This window comes from Muscardinus avellanarius, assembly GCF_963383645.1.
Source record: "Muscardinus avellanarius genome assembly, chromosome: 22".
In the NCBI taxonomy this organism is placed as follows: Eukaryota; Metazoa; Chordata; class Mammalia; order Rodentia; family Gliridae; genus Muscardinus; species Muscardinus avellanarius.
The window spans coordinates 6,497,135-6,514,807 of NC_137808.1; the positions used below are offsets into that span (position 1 = coordinate 6,497,135).

At 52.5% G+C, this 17,673-nt stretch overlaps 1 protein-coding gene across 1 annotated transcript in view; it reads right to left on the reverse strand.

The window, feature by feature from the left end:
- Nucleotides 1–17,673, reverse strand: part of PLXND1 (plexin D1) — a gene marked incomplete at both ends in the record, with an annotated part of 52,185 nt that overhangs the window by 22,307 nt on the left and 12,205 nt on the right. Inside the window, 8 exons of the mRNA XM_080718169.1 lie at nt 1,151–1,255; nt 3,851–3,953; nt 4,904–5,012; nt 5,146–5,326; nt 5,958–6,087; nt 6,166–6,266; nt 6,386–6,517; nt 7,346–7,522. Of these exons, the coding sequence (XP_080574295.1) occupies nt 1,151–1,255; nt 3,851–3,953; nt 4,904–5,012; nt 5,146–5,326; nt 5,958–6,087; nt 6,166–6,266; nt 6,386–6,517; nt 7,346–7,522 (1,038 nt within the window). The remainder of the gene's footprint in view (nt 1–1,150; nt 1,256–3,850; nt 3,954–4,903; nt 5,013–5,145; nt 5,327–5,957; nt 6,088–6,165; nt 6,267–6,385; nt 6,518–7,345; nt 7,523–17,673) is intronic.

Here is a 17,673-nt window from a genome sequence, read left to right on the forward strand (position 1 = left end):
GCCCCCAGCCAGCTGCGTGGCAGGACTTCCTGTTTATGTCCTTATTGGCAGAGAAAACAGGTCCATCTCCCACTTTGGGGGTTCCCAGGCTGGAAGCTAACACAAAAATGATTGCCGGCCAGGCCCAAGCCCCTGTCCCCAGGTCTGCCCGGAGTGTTCTAGAACAGGCCTGGGAGTCCCGGGGCAGGGATGCCCGCCACCCAGTGAAAGCAGAGACCTGCCCCTTTGCTCTGCAGGGATGAATCAGGCAGGACTCAAGTTTGGCGAGTCCCTGTGCCTCACACTCCTGGCTTCTGTAGCCCAGGGGGACAGAGCGCCCTTCCCACCAGCCCGGGGGCCCTCTGGTGCCTGTTTATGCTCCGGCGGGCTGGGGCTGAGGGCCACGGGCCAGGCCTGGCCCTCACAGAGCTCCAGCCCAGCCACCAGGCATCTTGACAAAGCCCAGATGCCCGGCACGTGGCCCCCACGTGTGACAGCCGTCACGGGCCTCGGCTCCTCCGTGAAAACGACAGATGGTGAGTCCCAGGGAGATGGGGAGAGGGGAGGCTGGCACACTTCCAAGACTTGTCAACGCTCCTCCAAGAGGGGCCCAGGAAGGGCTGCAGCCCCTCCCCCGGCCCAGACTGGGTGGTGGGGCTGGCTGTAGGGAGGAGCACTGGTCTAGGAGTCCAGAGTGAGGCCACGGGAATGGGGTACCCGGCCCGACACTGGGTGACCTGGTACCATCTAAGCACGCATTCCTACCCTCATCATTCCCTTCTGGAGAAACGTGGCAAAGAGTTCCCTGGCCATTTTCCAGGGAAGATATGGAGGCTACCAAACGGGGAAGCAGCTCAGCCACGATGGGTGTGACCAGGGTGACAATGCGGCCAGGGTGCAGGCGGGGCGGGGTGCAATGGAGCCAGGCAGGCTACCGGGGCCCTGGCCAGGGCTTCCCCCGCAGCTGCTAGCCACCTGTGGTCCCATTGGCCTGGCCCTCGCCACCCCTTCCTTTTCTCCCAAGTCTCGTGCAACCAGGGTGGGGCTCTCTCAGATGAACCCAGAACCAGAGAGAAAGGGAAGCAAGGCCCACGCCGGCGCCAGAGCTTCTCCGCCGCCACCCCAGCGGCCTGCGCAGTCCCCAGCAGCAGGCAGCCTGGCGTCTACTTACGTGAAAGAAGCCCGCATTGGCCAGAGGCACCAGGATGTCCTGGGAGCCGCCAGTGGGCACAGGGGCCAGGGACAATGGCAGAATCTGGGGACAGTCCTGGGGGCTCTGGGGACAAAGCAGAAAAAGTGGGTTATGCAGGGAAATTCCTTTTTTTTTTTTCTTAAATTTTTTTTACAGTCCTGAGGATAGAGAGCCCAAGGGCATTCTACCTCTGAGCTACACCCCAGCCCTATTTTTTAAATTTGTTTGTTTATTTATTGCGGGTCTGGGGATGGAACCCAGGGGCATTTGACCTCCAAGCTACACCCCCTGCCCTATTTTTTATTCTTTATTTTGAAACAGGGTCTCACTGGGTTGCAGAGGGCCTCACTAAGTAGCTGAGGCTATCCGTGAACCGCGATCCTCCTGTCTCAGCCTCCCAAGTACTGAGACTGCAAGCCATACCTGGCTCATTACACCCCTTTTTTTGGGGGGGTGGTACTGGGGATGGAACCCTTCTACCTCCAGGCTACACTCCCAGACCTATTTTATATTTTATTTGGAAACAGGGTCTCTTAAGCCAGCAATCCTCCTGTCTCCACTAAGCCTGTGATACCAGCACTTGGGAGGGTCTTCTCAATACCCAAGCTATCCAGGCTAGGGTAAGGGAACACGGGACAGGGCATGGCTTGTAGGAGGCTGGGCTCAGAAGGCAGGAGAATGAGCCCAGGCAGGAGCCACAACCGGCCCAGATGCATTCCAGCACACACCGGCTCATAAGGGCCGCCTGCCACCTGGCTGGTCCAAGCCTGTGCAGAGCCCAGCTGTGTGGTGGCCACAGATGCTCACGAGCCAGCTGGGGCCCCCGCAGGGCAGCTCTACGACTCTCCTGCTGGTTCTTCCTGGCTCAAGGGACCTGGTGTCCTGACCCAGCAGAGCACGAAGGGGCCCAGGGACCTGGTCCTTGGACCTCTCTGTTCCCGATTCCTACCGTGTCACCGTATCTGCTGTATCTTCATGGCAGCCCACCCCGGGCCCGACTCCCTATCCGGTGCTTCCCACCCTAGGGATGTTCCCCAGTGTGGCATCCCAGTTCCTTCATATGGGGACCACTAGGATACGACAGGAGACAGCCCCCACACCTGCTCTTTCCCAAGGACACCTCTCCTCCCAGCTCCCCAGGGTCCCACGTGGAGGTGCAGGTCCCACAGCCCCGTCTGCCCAGAGAGGCTGGCGCCTCCCCGACTAACTGGCACTTAATTAAAGGCCAAATTAAGCACTGGTTCAGAGCTTCGTGCAGGCCTGGGGTGAGGCTGCATCTTCTCCAGCTAGATTACAGTAATCCTGCAAGACAGCACTCCTCGGCACGCGCCCAATCCCAACTCCTGCCTAGGGGCAGCAAGCTGATGGATCGATTTTGTGGAAACACCTATCCTATATATCTGTTGAGACCTGACACAAAAATCCCCTCTCAGAAGTCTTCCCCAGCCAACCGTGGTGGCACATGCTTGCAATCCCAGCATTTGGGAGGCTGAGAACAAAGGATCGTGGTTCTAAGACAGCCTCAGCTACTTAGTGAGGCCCTCTGCAACTCAATGAGATCCTGTTTCAAAATAAAGAATAAAAAATAGGGCTAGGTGTGTAGCTCAGAGGTAGAAAGTCCCAGGCTCCATCCCGACACTGCAAAAAAAAAAAAAAAAAGAATAAAAAAATAGAGCTGGGGGTGTAACTCGAAGGTAGAATGCCACTGGGTTCCATCCACAGTACCACAAAAAAAAAAAAAAAAAAAAAGAAAGAAGAAAGAGAGAAAAAGAAAAGAAAAAAAATGTTTCTCTTGTGAGTAACAGAATGCCCCTGAGTTCCATTTTTGGTACCTCAAAAAAATAAATAAGCTGGGCGTGGTGGCGCACACTTGTAATCCCCGCGCTTGGGAGGCGGAGACAAGAGGATCGCGCAGGTTCGAAGCCAGCCACACTGGCTTAAGAGACCCTGTTTCCAAATTTAAAAAAATATAAAATAGGTCTGGGAGTGTAGCCCTAAGGTAGAAGGGCTTCCAGGAACCCCAGTACCACCAAAAAAAATAAAATAATAATAATAATAATAATAAATAAAAAAGTCTTCCCCTCCGTGTGGAGGTTATCAGTTCACAAAACACATTTGAGCAAACGCCTGCTCTGTGCCAAGGATGGAGTTGGTACCTTACAGGTGTGATTCTAGATCTCCACCCCAACCCTTGAGGTAGGTCCCATTTTCAGCAGCTTGCCCAGGGTCACACAGCCACATGTCACATCTAAGGCTTTTTCGGCTTGTGACGGAGAAGGCGGGACTACCTCTAACTGGGTTCTTTTGAGTGCCTAGTCGAGTTTCAGGTATACAACAGGCACTCAATACATCCTGAGTCAGTGGCAGGAGGCCAGGTCCCCCTCACACCAAGGAATCCTCTAAGGGGAACTGGGTCTGACCCCCGGGCTGCAGCGAGCGCCAACTGCAGGGAGCTGGGGTACCAGGGGTCAGGTTGGCCCCTTGGTGGTGCCATCTAGCAGAGGGGGCAGGAGCATCCCTTATCTGGAGAGATGAACTCAAGAAGGCGCCTGGTGCCTCACTGGGAGACCAGGCACCCCCAGCCCAGACGTCCGCCTGGCTGTGCATCCAGCTGGGCATTAGCGTCTAGCCAGAGTCCCAGGAACCCCGTCTGGCCCTCCCTGCACGAGGCCCGCTTACCGTGGGATTTGGCGAGGCCTCGCACCGAGACTGATTGGAGACACAGGTGTGCTGCTGGGTACACCAGAAACAGGGCCACTGTGCTGACAAGCAGCTGGTGCAGCTGGAAAAAGGGGGGTGAGCCTCTCAGATGCTGGGCTCCTTCTGTTATCTTGTCCCTGCCCCCAGGGAACAGGGCCCAGAAAGCCAATCCCAGTACAGGTCTTTCTCTTCCTCAGAGACATTTTGGAGAGGCAGTGGGGAACTCCCCACTGTAAGAAGGAGACAGAGGGGGCCTTTAGGAAATTGTTTAGTGTAGTCACAAGTCCTCCCTGCCTCCACCAGCCCCGTATTTGCGGAGGCCTGAGTGCTAAGATCTACTCATTAATATATAAGCTGGCTACCCGGATGTGGTGACACACGCTTGCAATCCCAGCATTCGGGAGGCTGAGACAGGAGGATCTGGATTCCCAGCCAGCCTCAGCTACTTAGTGAAACTCTTTGCAACTCAGTGAAACCCTGTTTCCAAATAAAGAATAAAAACTAGGGCTGGGGGTGCAGCTCGGAGGTAGAAGGCCCTTGAGTTCCATCCACTGAGTGTGTGTCTGTCTATCTGTCTGTCTGTCTCTCTCTCTCTCTCTCTCACACACACACACACACACACACACACACACACACACACACACACACAGAGCCAGGCATGGTGGCTCATGCTTGTAATCCCAGCATTTGCGAGGCTGAGACAGGAAGATAGTGGTTCTTGGACAGACTCAGCTACTTAGACTGTTTCAAAATAAAGAATGAAAACTAGGGCTGAGGGTGTAGCTCGGAGGTAGAATGCCCCTGGGATCCATCCCCAGACACACACACACACACACACACACACACACACACTCTCTCTCTCTCTCTCTCTCTCTCTCTCTCTCTCTCTCCACAAGCTGGTGAGGGAGGACGGGTCCTATAGTCCTATCTGCTGCTATGATTTTTCTTGGGACCGTCTCCTTGGGAACACAGACCCTCCCTCCCCTGGGGCCCTAGCTCCTCCCACCACTGAGGGCAGCCCTGCCCACTCACGCCGTGTGGGGGTACACCTGTCCAATGCGGCTGCAGTCATAGATGGAGAAGTTGGCGGTGACGATGTTGCGTCCGTTGACCATCACAGATATGGCCACCATCACGTGGTCTGGAAGGTATGGGGGAGCCAGGGAGGTGGGCATGGGGGTGGGGGTCACCACCAACCTTGTGGTAGCAAGACCCCCTGCCTCCCCCTCCCCAGCCCTGAGACCCCAGGGCTGGCATCCAAGCGCCCAGCTTACCCTGGTGGGAAGGGAAAGGCGGGAAACGTTCCCTGGGCAGGAGGTTGCAATAGGCGATCTGGTGGCCATAGTAGGCAGGGCCGGGGACCCGGGCCACAGTGCGGATGTCATCCCCGTAGCCACAGGTCACCTCCATACCAATGAGACTGGGCAGGCTGCCTGAGATCTGCAGGATCATGCCCTGAGGGGAGAGGGGCACTCAGCTAGGCCGCTTGCCTTACAACCCCGCCCCCACCCAAGGACCGAGACCACGCCTGCCTCATCCTGCCTGATGGTCCCCAGCAGGAAGGGATGGAAAAGGCCCCTGAAGCCAGAGGACTGAACCCACCCTACATACGACCCTCTGGGTCTGTCTCTCCATCTGCAAATCACTGTGTTTTTTGTTGTTGTTGTTGTCGGGTTTTCTTTTGGTGGTACTGGGGGTGGAGCCCAGGGGCTTTTCTACCTCCGGGCTACACTCTCAGACCTATTTTTATATTTTATTTGGAAACAGAGTCTCACTAAGTTGCTGAGAGCCTCACTAAGTAGCTGAGGCTGGCTGTGAACCTGTGCGATCCTCCTGTCTCAGCCTCCCAAGTGCAGGGCTTACGAGTGTGCGCCACCACGCCCAGCTGCAACTCACTGTGACCTCTTCATCCCCTAATCTCACAAACACTGGCCCCTGTTCCTGTCTCCGGGCCTTTGCACTGGCAGCTCCCACTGCCTGGACCGCTCTTCCCCACCCAGGCACCTTGGCCCTCTGGGTACCTTGGTTCAAAGGTCACTTGTGCAGCGCACAGCCTCGCCCACCCTCCCTTCTCAGTCCCACTCACGGTGTACTCCTGGTGCACGTCGATCTCCGCAGGCAGGACAGTCATGGCGGGGCAGCGGCCCGGCCCCTCGCTGGCACTGATCCAGAAATACGGCTGGCTGGAGTTGGCGCAGTCCTGCTGCAAGGTGCACCTGGGCCGGCATCGCAGGGTCAGGTCCCCAGCGGGCTCGGAGGTGGCCGCCCCCACCCCCGCCCCTGGGGGGCCTCACCTGGTCTCCAGGGTGCACCAGCCGCAGTAGGCGTCGGCCGCACCCACACAGTCCCCGCAGGTGGAGTAGGCCTCGCACACCGCCACCTTCACCCGGACCATCTGGAAGGCAGAGGGCAGCTGGGGAAACTGAGGCTCGCCACTGGGATGGAGAGCAAAGGGGGGAGGGCCCCTGGGGTGTACAGAGCAGTCTCCTGGACCAGTTCCCCGCTTGGCCTTACCTGGTGAGAGGTCATCAGATAAAGGTAGCCAGGGTCCACTGGGTCGAACTGCATGATGTGATGCACTGGCTCCCCATAGGCCACCGTCACCACCCGGCTGCTCACCACCTGCATGCTCTCATTGAGGCTGAGCTGCGGGGAGGTGGGCGTCAGGGAGGATGCCCTGGGGCATCCAATCGCAGGGGCCACCTGACCGGCGCTCAGGGCCTGGGTGCCCCCATTCCTAACACGGGGCCTTCTAGTTATTTTTGTAATACTGGGGATAGAACCCAGGGGCGTTTACCTCCAAGCTAAACTTTTAAAATAAAGCTTATTCTTTATTTTGAAACAGGGTCTCACTGAGTTGCAGAGGGCCTCACTAAGTAGCTGAGGCTGCCTTTGAACCTGCGCCATCCTCCGGTGTCAGCCTCTCAAGAACTGGGATTACAAGCATGAGTCACCACACCTGGCTAATTAATTCTTTCTTTCTTTCTTTCTTTCTTTCTTTCTTTCTTTCTTTCTTTCCTTTTTTTTTTTTTTTTTGAAACAGGGTCTAAGTTGCAGAGGGCCTCACTGAGTAGCTGAGGCTGGCCACAAACCTGCGATCTTCCTGTCTCGGGCTTCCCAAGTACTGGGATTACAAGCGTGCACCACTACACCCGGCTGGCCTCAGTTTCTTGAACTAACCAAGTGAATGAGGCCGAGCAGTGCCTGGAAGCGTTGCTGGGCTACACTTCTTAGTGTCCCTTTACATACTCATTTTATAGATGAGGAAACTGAGGCCCGAGGAGGCCGGGGAATGTGGTAAATATTTTGGAATAAAAATTTCTCAGGGTCCTGAGGCAATCTCAGGTCAGGCCTGTCAGACCCCAGGGTCCAAGGCATGCTGGGAGATGGAGACCTGGCGCCTGATATTGCTAGCTAATACTGGAAGAGCGGAAGCCAGGTGTGTGGACTGACCCCATCCCAGAATCTCCCCACCTTGAGGAGCCGTCCATTGACGGTGCCCAGGAAGACTGCCGTGTAGTTATTAACACTGGCCACGGCCACCGACGTGAGGCCCGGGGCCTGGAACACGGGTGAGGCCTTCAAGGGCTGCAGGATAGACAGCGGGTGCTGCAGGTGGGCGGCGCCACAGTCCAACTGCTCCGGCTGCAGCTGGAAGAAAACACTGGGTCAGACGTCAGCTCTGGAACCTTCTGGGACTCCCCCCTCACACAGCTGCATGGTATCTTAGGCCTCCGCATATCGCTTTTGAGTGTTTAGTATTTTATTTTTTTGTGGTACTGGGGATGGAAGCCAGGGGCATTCTACCTCTGAGCTATGACCCCAGCCCCTGTTTTTTATTCTTTATTTTAAAACAAGGTCTCACTGAGTTGCAGAGGGCCTCACTCAGTAGCTGAGGCTGTCCTCGAACGGCCATCCTCTGGTCTCAGTCTCCCAAATGCTGGGATTACAAGCGTGCGCCACCACGCCTGGTCCCACTTTTGAGTCTTATGCTTTGAGGAGACTTGGAAGCCCAGACTCCAGGCCTGACTTTGCCCTTGGCCGGTGACAGGGAGCCGCTCCAAAAAGTGATGTTTATGGTAGATAGGAACCAGACAGGAGGAGGCCTGCGAGGGAGGCCAGAAGGATTGGCAAGAGACAAGGTCAGCCTGGGGTATTTTTTTTTTTTTTTTTTGGTTTGTTTGTGGTACTGGGGATGGAACCCAGGGACATTCTACCTCTGAGCTACATCCCCAGCCCTATTTTTTATTCCTTATTTTGAAACAGTGTCTCACTGAGTTGCAAAGGGCTTCACTAAGTAGCTGAGGCTGGCCCCAAACCACTATTCTCCTGTCTCAGCCTCCCAAATGCTGGGATGACAAGCGTGCGCCACCACGCCTGGCTCAATTTTTTTTATTTCGAAACAGGGTCTGGCCAAGTTGCCAGAGGCTGGCCTTGAACTTGCACTCCTCCCGTCTCAGTCTCCCAAGTCCCGGGATGGCAAGTCTTACACCAACCATTCCGGAGTTTTGTGTTTTTAATTTCTTGTCTGTGGTTTTTGCAAGTCTAAGTCATTGATGATGTGTCCATGTGGTTTTCGTGCAAAGACTCAGCTAATTTTCAAAAGAAAACAATAGTGAGTTCTCCTGTCCTGGAGTGAATAAACAGTCAAGGTCCCACAGGATTCCACACTGGGCTGTTCCTAGTGTGTATGTCTCTGAGCCCCCTGCACAGAGATGGGGGAGGTGGGGCTTACACAGGTCCCTCTGCCTGTGGGGAACCAAAGCTCACAAGTGAATGATCTTCTGGAAGAGGGCTCTGAGGGACCCGGGCAAGTCACTGGGCCTCAGTTATGAGTTATAAAACAGGGTTATCTGTAGTCCCTCCCTCACTGGGGCAGGGATGATGAGATTTTTTTCATTATAAACTACTTCCACAGCATGATTATTCCTGGACAGCATTAGCTGACTTGACTGTGTTTCAGACATGATTGCGGCTAATATGATTATTGTAAAATAGAGCCAAGCGTGGTGACGCAAGCCTGCAACCCCAGAGACTTGGGAGACTGAGGCAGGAGGATTTGAAAGTTCAAGGCCAGCCTCAGCAATATAGTGAGACCCGGTTTCAAAATAAAAACTGGGCCAGACATGGCGGCGCACGCTTATAATCCCAGCATTTGGGAGGCTGAGACAGGAGGATTGAGACAGGAGGATCGTGGTTCAAGGACAGCCTCAGCTACTACTTAGACCCTTTGCAACTCAGTGAGACCCTGTTTAAAAATAAAGAATAAGAATTAGGCGCCAGGTGTGGTGGTGCATGCGTATAGTCACAGCATTTGGGAGGCTGAGACAGGAGGATCGCGGTTCAAGGATAGGACAGCCTCAGCTACTACTTAGGCCCTTTACAACTCAGTGAGACCCTGTTTAAAAATAAAGAATAGCCGGGCGTGGTAGTGCACGCTTGTAATCCCAGCGTTCGGGAGGCTGAGACAGGAGGATCGCGGTTCGTGGACATCTTCAGCTACTTAGTGAGGCCCTCTGCAACTCAGTGAGAGCCTGTTTCAAAATAAAGAATAGCCAGGCGTGGTGGCGCACGCTTGTAATCCCCGCACTTGGGCAGCTGAGACAGGAGGATCGCGCAGGTTCAAAGCCAGCCTCAGCTACTTAGTGAGGTTCTCAGCAACTTAGTGAGACCCTGTTTCCAAATAAAGTATAAAATAGGTCTGGGAGTAGAGTCTGGAGGTAGAAAGCCACTGGGTTCCACCCCTAGTACCACACAAAAAAATAAAAAAAAATAAAAAAGAATAAAAAGAATAGGGCTGGGGGTGTAGTTCGGAGGTAGAATGTCCCTGGGTTCCATCCGGACTGGCAAAAAAACCCAAAAACAAAACAAAAAAATAAAAATAAAGAATAAGCAGGTGTGGTGGCTGAGACAGGAGGATTGCACAGGTTCGAAGCCAGCCTCAGCTACTGAGTGAGGCTCTCAGCAACTTAGTGAGATTCTGTTTCCAAATAAAATATAAAGTAGGTCTGAGAGTATAGTCCAGCGGTAGAAGGCCCCTGGGTTCCACCCCCAGTACCACCAAAAAATAATAATAAATAATAATAATAATAATAATAATAATAAATAAATAAAATAAAGAATAAAAATAGGGCTAACTCAGAGGTAGAATACTTTTGGGTTCAATCCCCAGTACCAAAAAAAAAAAAAAGAAAGGAAAAGAGAATAAAATAAAATATGTGGATGTGTGTTCTTGTATGCATGTGTGCATTTCTCTCACACACAAAAGATCTCATTGTACTGTAGATCTTAACCTCAGCATATGCTTTCTTTCCTTATTAAGAACTTTTACTGTTTCACTTAAAGGAAGCATTTGAAAGCTTCAGTTCTCTTAAGCATAACCAAGTTGCCAGTATTGCTACTGTTGTGTTTTGGGGCCCTTATTAAGTAAATTAAGGGTTATATGAACCCCAAAACTATGAAACTTGGCCTGTTAACCGAGATGTCTACTCTGTGACTAACGGACAGATAGTGTATACAACGTGGATACGCTGGGCAAAGCGATATTTTATATGGGGGCATTAGTAGGAGGGACAGAGAGAAATAGCCCAAGATTTCATCACAGTACTTAGGACAGCAAGCAATTTAAAACTTATGAATTGTTTCTTTCTGGAATTTTTCCATTTACTATTTTTGAGCCTTAACTGACCAAAGATAACTGAAACTGTGGAAAATCAAAAAACAGCTAAGAGGAGACAGCTTTTTTTTTTTTTTTCCCAGTACTGGGGATGGAACCCAGAGGCATTCTACTTCTGAGCGACATCCCCGGCCCTATTTTTTATTCTTTATTTTGAAACAGGGTCTCACCGGGTTGCAAAGGGCCTCGCTAAGTAGCTGAGGCTGGCTGTGAACTGTGATCCTTCCATCTCAGCCTCCCGAATGCTGGGATTGCAAGCGTGCGCCTCCACGCCCGGCTGGGAGACTGCTATATACTCGGCTCCTTCTGGGCCTTCAGCTTTGGCCCTAAACTGCCCGGCTTTGGCCTGTGTGAGTCCAAGTGGGGATCCCACCCCCCACCAGTGTGTGGGGCAAGAGAACAGTCGCCTGGGCCCCAGACCCACTCGGAGAAATGCTCTGTCTCCGAGTTATATAACTTTTCTTCCCTGAATATGAATTACTTGCATCATTAAAAACAATAAGTCGTTGGAAAATTCAGACTAAAATCTGGCCCCGGGAGGACAGAGCTACAGAAGGGACATCTGGAAGACCCCAGAGGATACCTTCAGGGTGTTCTGCAGGGACTCGGGGGGGGGGGGGGGGGCTGCCCAGCCAGGGGGGGGGACCTGGGAGAAGCGCAGTGGGGGGGGGGGGCTGGGAGAAGCCAGCCCAGGCTGCCTGCTCGGGGTGATTTGTGGGCCACAGAGAGGGAGGAGGTGGGGGGAGCACTCTGGGAACCGGGCTCTCGCCTGCCCGCCCTCCCGTTCACAAGCCATTAATTCTGCACTGAAGGAATTTTCTAAAAAGCCTTTTCCCCCAACTTTTTTTTTTCTTATCCTAAAAATAAAATCTGAAAAAAAAAATTTTTTTTAAAGGAGAAGTAAGCCGTCGGCTGCTCTGAATGATATGTTCTGGGGGTTGGGGGCGTGGGGGCGTCAAGCTGATCGCCCTGCTGCCAGGGGAAATGTCAAAATTGCACCACTGGCTCAGAAGCTGGAGCTGGGATGGAGGTCCCTTAGGCAGGGTTAGGGTTCGAGTCAGCCCTCTGGAGCAGGGGCTGCAGGCCCAGGAAGGGGGGCAGGGGGCGGCCATCCTGAATGCGGCCTCAGATGAACTTAGTCTCCAGGGTCAGTTAGCTCTGCAAGCCCCCAATACACCCTGACCCTATCACACCCCCGAAATTCCTCCACAAGTTCGCCCCTCCTCCCAATGGCACTCGGGGTATCTTTGAAAACACAAATCCCCTGAGAGCAAGGCCGACAGATCGCACCCGATAGGCCCAGCCCTCCCCAAGGCTGCTGGCCCGCCCCTCCCGGACGCCCAGTGTCCTCCCATCAGCCCTCGGCCTGGCTTTGGAGATTGAGTCCTGCCAAGGGCTCCGGCTGCGGTCTCAGTTTCTCAGTTCCTTTCTCTCCCAGCGTCCCACCCCCCAGACCATGCCGATCTCTGCAGTTTCTCAGACCTGCTCAAATTTTCCAACCCAAGCTTCTCGTGTGTGTGTGTGTGTGTGTGTGTGTGTGTGTGTGTGTGTGTGTGTGTTGCTGAGGATTAAATCCAGGGGCCTCCTACCTCTGAGCTCCACCCCCAGGCCTATTTTATTTATTTTTTGATTGTGAAGCAAGGTCTCGCTAAGTTGCCGAGGAGAGGAGCTCACGAAGTTGCCCGGGCTGGCAGGGAATCTGCGATCCGCCTGTCTCAGTCTCTCAAGTACGGAGATGACAAGCATGCATCCGCCACCACAGCCCGCTTCCTGCACTTTGTAAATGTCCCTCAGCACCCAGGGTCTTTTCTGTACCTCTCAGCTGCTAATCCTTTTCCCCTTCATACTTCAGTCTATCTTCCTGTCTTGTGTGTGTGTGTGTGTGTGTGTGTGTGTGTGTGTGGTACTGGGGATGGAACCCAGGGGCATTCTACCTCCAAGCTACACCCCAGCCCAATTTTTTTATTCTTTTTTTTTTTTTTTTTTGCGAGCCTGGGGGTGGAACCCAGGGGCATTCGACCCCCGAGCTACACCCCCTGCCCTATTTTTTATTCATTATTTTGAAACCGGGTATCACTGAGTTGCAGAGGGCCTCACTAGGTAACTGAGGCTGTCCGTGAACCACGATCCTCTGGTCTCAGCCTCCTGAATGCTGGGATTACAAACGTGCGCCACCACGCCCTGCTTCAGTCTGCCTGCCTTGACCCACGCTGTTCCCTTCCCAGATGTATCCAGGGAGCAAGTTTTTAGCCAGCCTTCAAGATGGGACTTGCAGCCAGGCGAGGGGCTGTACGCCTGTAATCCCAGTCCTTGGGATTTGAAACAAGAGCACCACAGGTTCAAGGACGGCCTCAGCAAGTAATGAGACTCGCAGCAACTTAATGACCCCGTGTCCAGCAAAAATAAATAAATAATAAACAAACAAATAAATATAGAATTGGGCTAAATGGGGTGTAGTTCAGAGATAGAATGCTCCTGGGTTTGATGTCAGCATCATCAAAAAATTGTGATTTATATTAAAAAAAAAAAAGTCTCTCCCTTGGGACAGTACTCTGGGGTCTACCGCTTCCATATTGACCCCGGTGGCCCATGCATGAGTTTCTGCCGGGTGGAGACGGTGCTCTGCGTGTTTATTCAAGGGCTTAAAAAAAAAAAAACCTAATTTTGATTAGTGTGAATGACCACTTTCAGCTGCTTCCTATCCAGAGTGACCGGGAGCAATGCAGCCATGCAGGGTGCTAGAGAATGGGGCGGGGGGAGCGCAAGTGGGACAACAGGGTGCACACTGTAGTCCCGGTACTTGGGAGGCTGAGACAGGAGGATCGCACAGGTTCGAAGCCAGCCTCAGCTACTTAAGTGAAGTTCTCAGCAACTTAGTGAGACCCTGTTTTTAAATAAAATATAGAACTGGGCGTGGTGGCGCACGCTTGTAATCCCAGCATTCGGGAGGCTGAGACAGGAGGATTGCGATTCACGGCCAGCCTCAGCTACTTAGTGAGGCCCTCTGCAACTCAGTGAGACCCAGTTTCAAAATAAAGAATAAAAAATAGGACAGGGGTGTCGCTCAGAGGTAGAAAGCCCCTGGGTTCCATCCCTAGGGATTTATAAAATCCCTGTACCACAAAATAAAATAAAATAGGACTGGGAGTATAGCTCAAAAATAGAATGCCCCTGGGTTTAATCCCTAGTAACTCAGGGAGGCGGTACCCTGGCCCAGACAATTCATAGCAGCTACTTTTGTTTTGTTTGTTTGTTTTCTTTTGTTACTGGGAATTAAGCTACATTCCCAGCCCTATTTTACTTTTTCTTTTGAAACAGAGTCTCACTAAATTGTAGAGGGCCTGGCTAAATTGCTACAATTGGCCTAGAACCTACAATCCTATTGTCTCAGCCTCTCAATACAGGGATTACAGGAGTGTGCCCCAAGCTGGCTGGCTGGCTGGCTGGCGGCTAGTTTTGGTTCCTCTGAACAGCTCCGTTTATCTCTCTCTAAAATGGGAAGAGCAGCCAGGCATGGTGGCGCACGCTTGTAATCCCAGCACTTGGGAGGCTAAAAACGAGAGGATGGCAATTCAAGGACAGCCTCAGCTACTACTTAGCGAGGCCCTTCGCAAGTCAATGAGACCCTGTCTCCAAATAAAGAATAAAAAATCGGTCTGGGGATGTAGCTCTGAGGTAGAATGTCCCTGGATTCCATCCCCAGTACCACCAAAAAAAAAAAAAAAAAAAAAAAAAAAAGGAAGAGTAGCTGGGCGTGGTGACGCATGCCTGTAATCCCAGCACTTGGGAGGCTGAGACAGGAGGACCGCAGTTTGAGAACAACCTCAGCTCTTACTTAGTGAGACCTTTTGCAACTCAGTGAGACCCTGTTTCAAAATAAAGAAAAAAAATAGGGCTGGAGGTGTAGCTTGGAGGTAGAATGCCCCTGGGTTCCATCCCCAGGACCGCTAAATAAATAAATAAGAATAAAAATATAAAATATAAAATGGGAAGCGCAGTAGCCACTGGCCTCAACCCTTTTCTGAGAGCAGCATGGCCCTCCCCCCTCCAGCTTGCTGCCTCTTGGGGCCAAAGCTCCGCACTGCCCGCTCGTCCATTAAAACTCGGCCCCTCTCCCATTAAAACTCCGCTGTATTGATTTCACTCTCAACTGTAATTGTGTTGATTTTCTCTCCCCAGGAAGCGAGCTGCAGGGAGAGCGCCCAGCCTTTCTGGCCTCACATCCTGCCCGTGGACCCTGCTGAGCCTCAGTCCCAGCATACAAGGAAGATGTCCCAGGGCTCTATCTACCCCAGGCACGGGCCCAGGCCTGCGACCAGACTGGCATGACGCAGGAACAGTGCACTCTCCAGACTGGACACTTTGACTGGTATTCGATCAGTGAGCCTGGGAAAGTCAGCGTTCCTTGCAGGACCTGAAAGTGCACAATTTCTTTGGGAGATGAAGCAGGGGGTCTCAGGGCTGGGCTGCCTATAGCCTCCAAGTATTCTCAAACCTCAGCCCTTGCTGGAGGTGTAGTTCAGTGGTGGAACACCTGCCTAGCATCTGGGAGGCCCTGGGTTCAATCCTCAGTCCCCAAACAAAAATGCAAACCTGAAGGTTAAATGAGAAATAAATACGTATTGAAACGTAGCGCCGGGCGTGGTGGCGCACGCTTGTAATCCCCATGCTTGGGAGGCGGAGACAGGAGGATCACGCTGGTTCGAAGCCAGCTGCGCTGGCTTAAGAGACCCTGTTTCCAAAAATAAAAAGAAGATAGGTCTGGGAGTGTAGCCTGGAGAAGGGCTTCCAGGAACCCCAGTACCACCAAAAAAAAAAAAAAAAAAAAAAAAAAAAAAAAAAGCCAGGCGTGGTGGCGCATGCTTGTAATCCCAGCATTTGGGAGGCTGAGACAGGAGGATCACGGTTCGCGGACAGCCTCAGCTACTTAGTGAGGCCCTTCACAACTCGGTGAGACCCTGTTTCAAAATAAAGAATAAAAAAAAATGGGCAGGGGGTATAACTCGGAGGTCAAATGCCCCTGGGTTCCATCCCCGGAACCCAGGGGCATCCTACCTCCAAGCTACACCCCTAGTCCTATTTTTTAGTCTTTATTTTGAAACAGGGTCTCACTGAGTCCCAAAGGGGACTGGGGATAGAAAATAAATAAATAAATAAATAAATAAATAAATAAATAAATAAATGAATGTAGTGCATAGCTGGGTGTGGTGCCACACACATCTGTAATCCCAATATTTGGGAAGCTGAGACAGAGGTTCAAGACCAGCCTCAGAAACTCAGTGAAATCCTATTTCAAAATAAAAAAATAAGCCAGACAGGGTGGCACACGCTTGTAATCCCAGCATTCAGGAGGCTGAGACAGGAGGACCACAGGTTCATGGCCAGCCTCGGCTACTTAGTGAAGCCCTCTGCAACTTAGTGAAACCCTGCTTCAAAATAAAGAATAAAAAATCAGGCTGGGGTATAGCTTGGAGGTAGAATACCCCTGGGTTCCATCCCCAGACCCGCAAAAATAAATAAATATTAAAAAAATAAAGCTGTGCTGGGGGTGTAGCTCAGAGGTAGAACGCCCCTGGGTTCAATCTCCAGTAACACACACACACACACACACACACACCTGCAGTTGAGTCAAGACTAATGTTTCGGGGCTGATTTCTAAGTTTTGACAAATGTACCATGGTAATGTAATATGTTAGCCACGGGGCAGCTGGGGGCAGGGTAGACAGGAACTCGCTAGGCTATAGTGACTTCCCTGTAAATGGAAATTATTTCATAATTTAAAGTTTACTTAAAGACAGCAAAAACTAGCCGGGCGTGGTGGCGCACGTGTGTAATCCCAGCATCCGGGAGGCTGAGACAGGAGGATCACAGTTCACGGACAGCCTCAGCTACTTAGCGAGGCCCTCTGCAACTCAGTGAGACCCAGTTTCAAAATAAAGAATAAAAAATAGGGCAGGGGTGTAGCTCGGAGGTAGAATGCCCCTGGGTTCCATCCCCAGTATAGCCCCCCCAAAAAAAAAACAAAACAGCAAAAAATACAAAGTAGGTCACGGCCCCTCTGGGGCTCAACAGCCTTCAGTGGTTCCCTAGTTCTCTCAAGAGCAACTCAGACTTGATTTCTGGCCCTCAAGGTCGGCTCCATTTGGCCCTGACCTCTGTGGCCTCTTTCAGTCTTTCGTCACGGGCAAAGCCTCCCTCAGCTTGGACTCAGTTCAGATGGGGCCCAAACCTCCCGGGCTGTCCTGACACGAACAATCAGTGTCAGGACCAAGACCCTAGTGAACACCAGCCCTGTTTCTATGGTCCTGCAGTTTGAGCGTTGGAGTGCTCTTATCTTTGAGCAACACCCCCAGCCCTTTTATAGTTTATTTTGAAACAGTCTCGCTAAGTTGTCGAGGGTCTCACCAAGTTGTCGAGGGTCTCGCTAAGTTGCTGAGGCTGGCAGTGAACCTGCGAGCCTCCTGTCTCAGCCTCCCAGGTACTGGGATTCTAGGTGTGCACCACCACGCCCGGCTCAGGTCAGGATTTGAAGCTACCCTCCTCTCCCCTGACCCTACGCTCCTGCCTACCATTCGGCGTGAGCTGCCTCCTGGAACATCAAGGCTCCACTGAGCTAATACCTCTGCTGAGGGTAAACTGAGGCACCAGAAGAACTAGGGGATATTGTAAGCCAGCCCCAGGATGGGACAGGGCAAACTGAATCCTAAAGGCCTCTGGAAGCAGCCCCATCTTGGAGGAAATTTGCTATTGTAAATACATGTGGCTAGAAGCGGGCGACCCGCAAGCCTCCTGGACAGTCATAGATACCCAGGCACAGAGAGAGACAGAGGTTTCCTCAGAACACACAGCAGAGCCATTCCAGGCCTGATGTCAGGCTGCCTAAACTGAGAATATCAAGTATTCCGTATTAGCCGTGCGGGCTGCGGGCAGAGGCTTGGGGGCACCCGAGGACAGGGCCCCCACAGGCGGCCCGCTGCAGACCTGGCAGGGGAGAAGCTGTGTTGCTGCCCAGGGCGGTGGGTGTGGAGCTGCCTGGGAATGGCGGCCACAGCCTCCACTCCAGCAGCAGCCGCTGTTTGATCAGCTGGACGCGGCCCCCAGTCGCCCAGCTCCCCCTTCTAGAAGC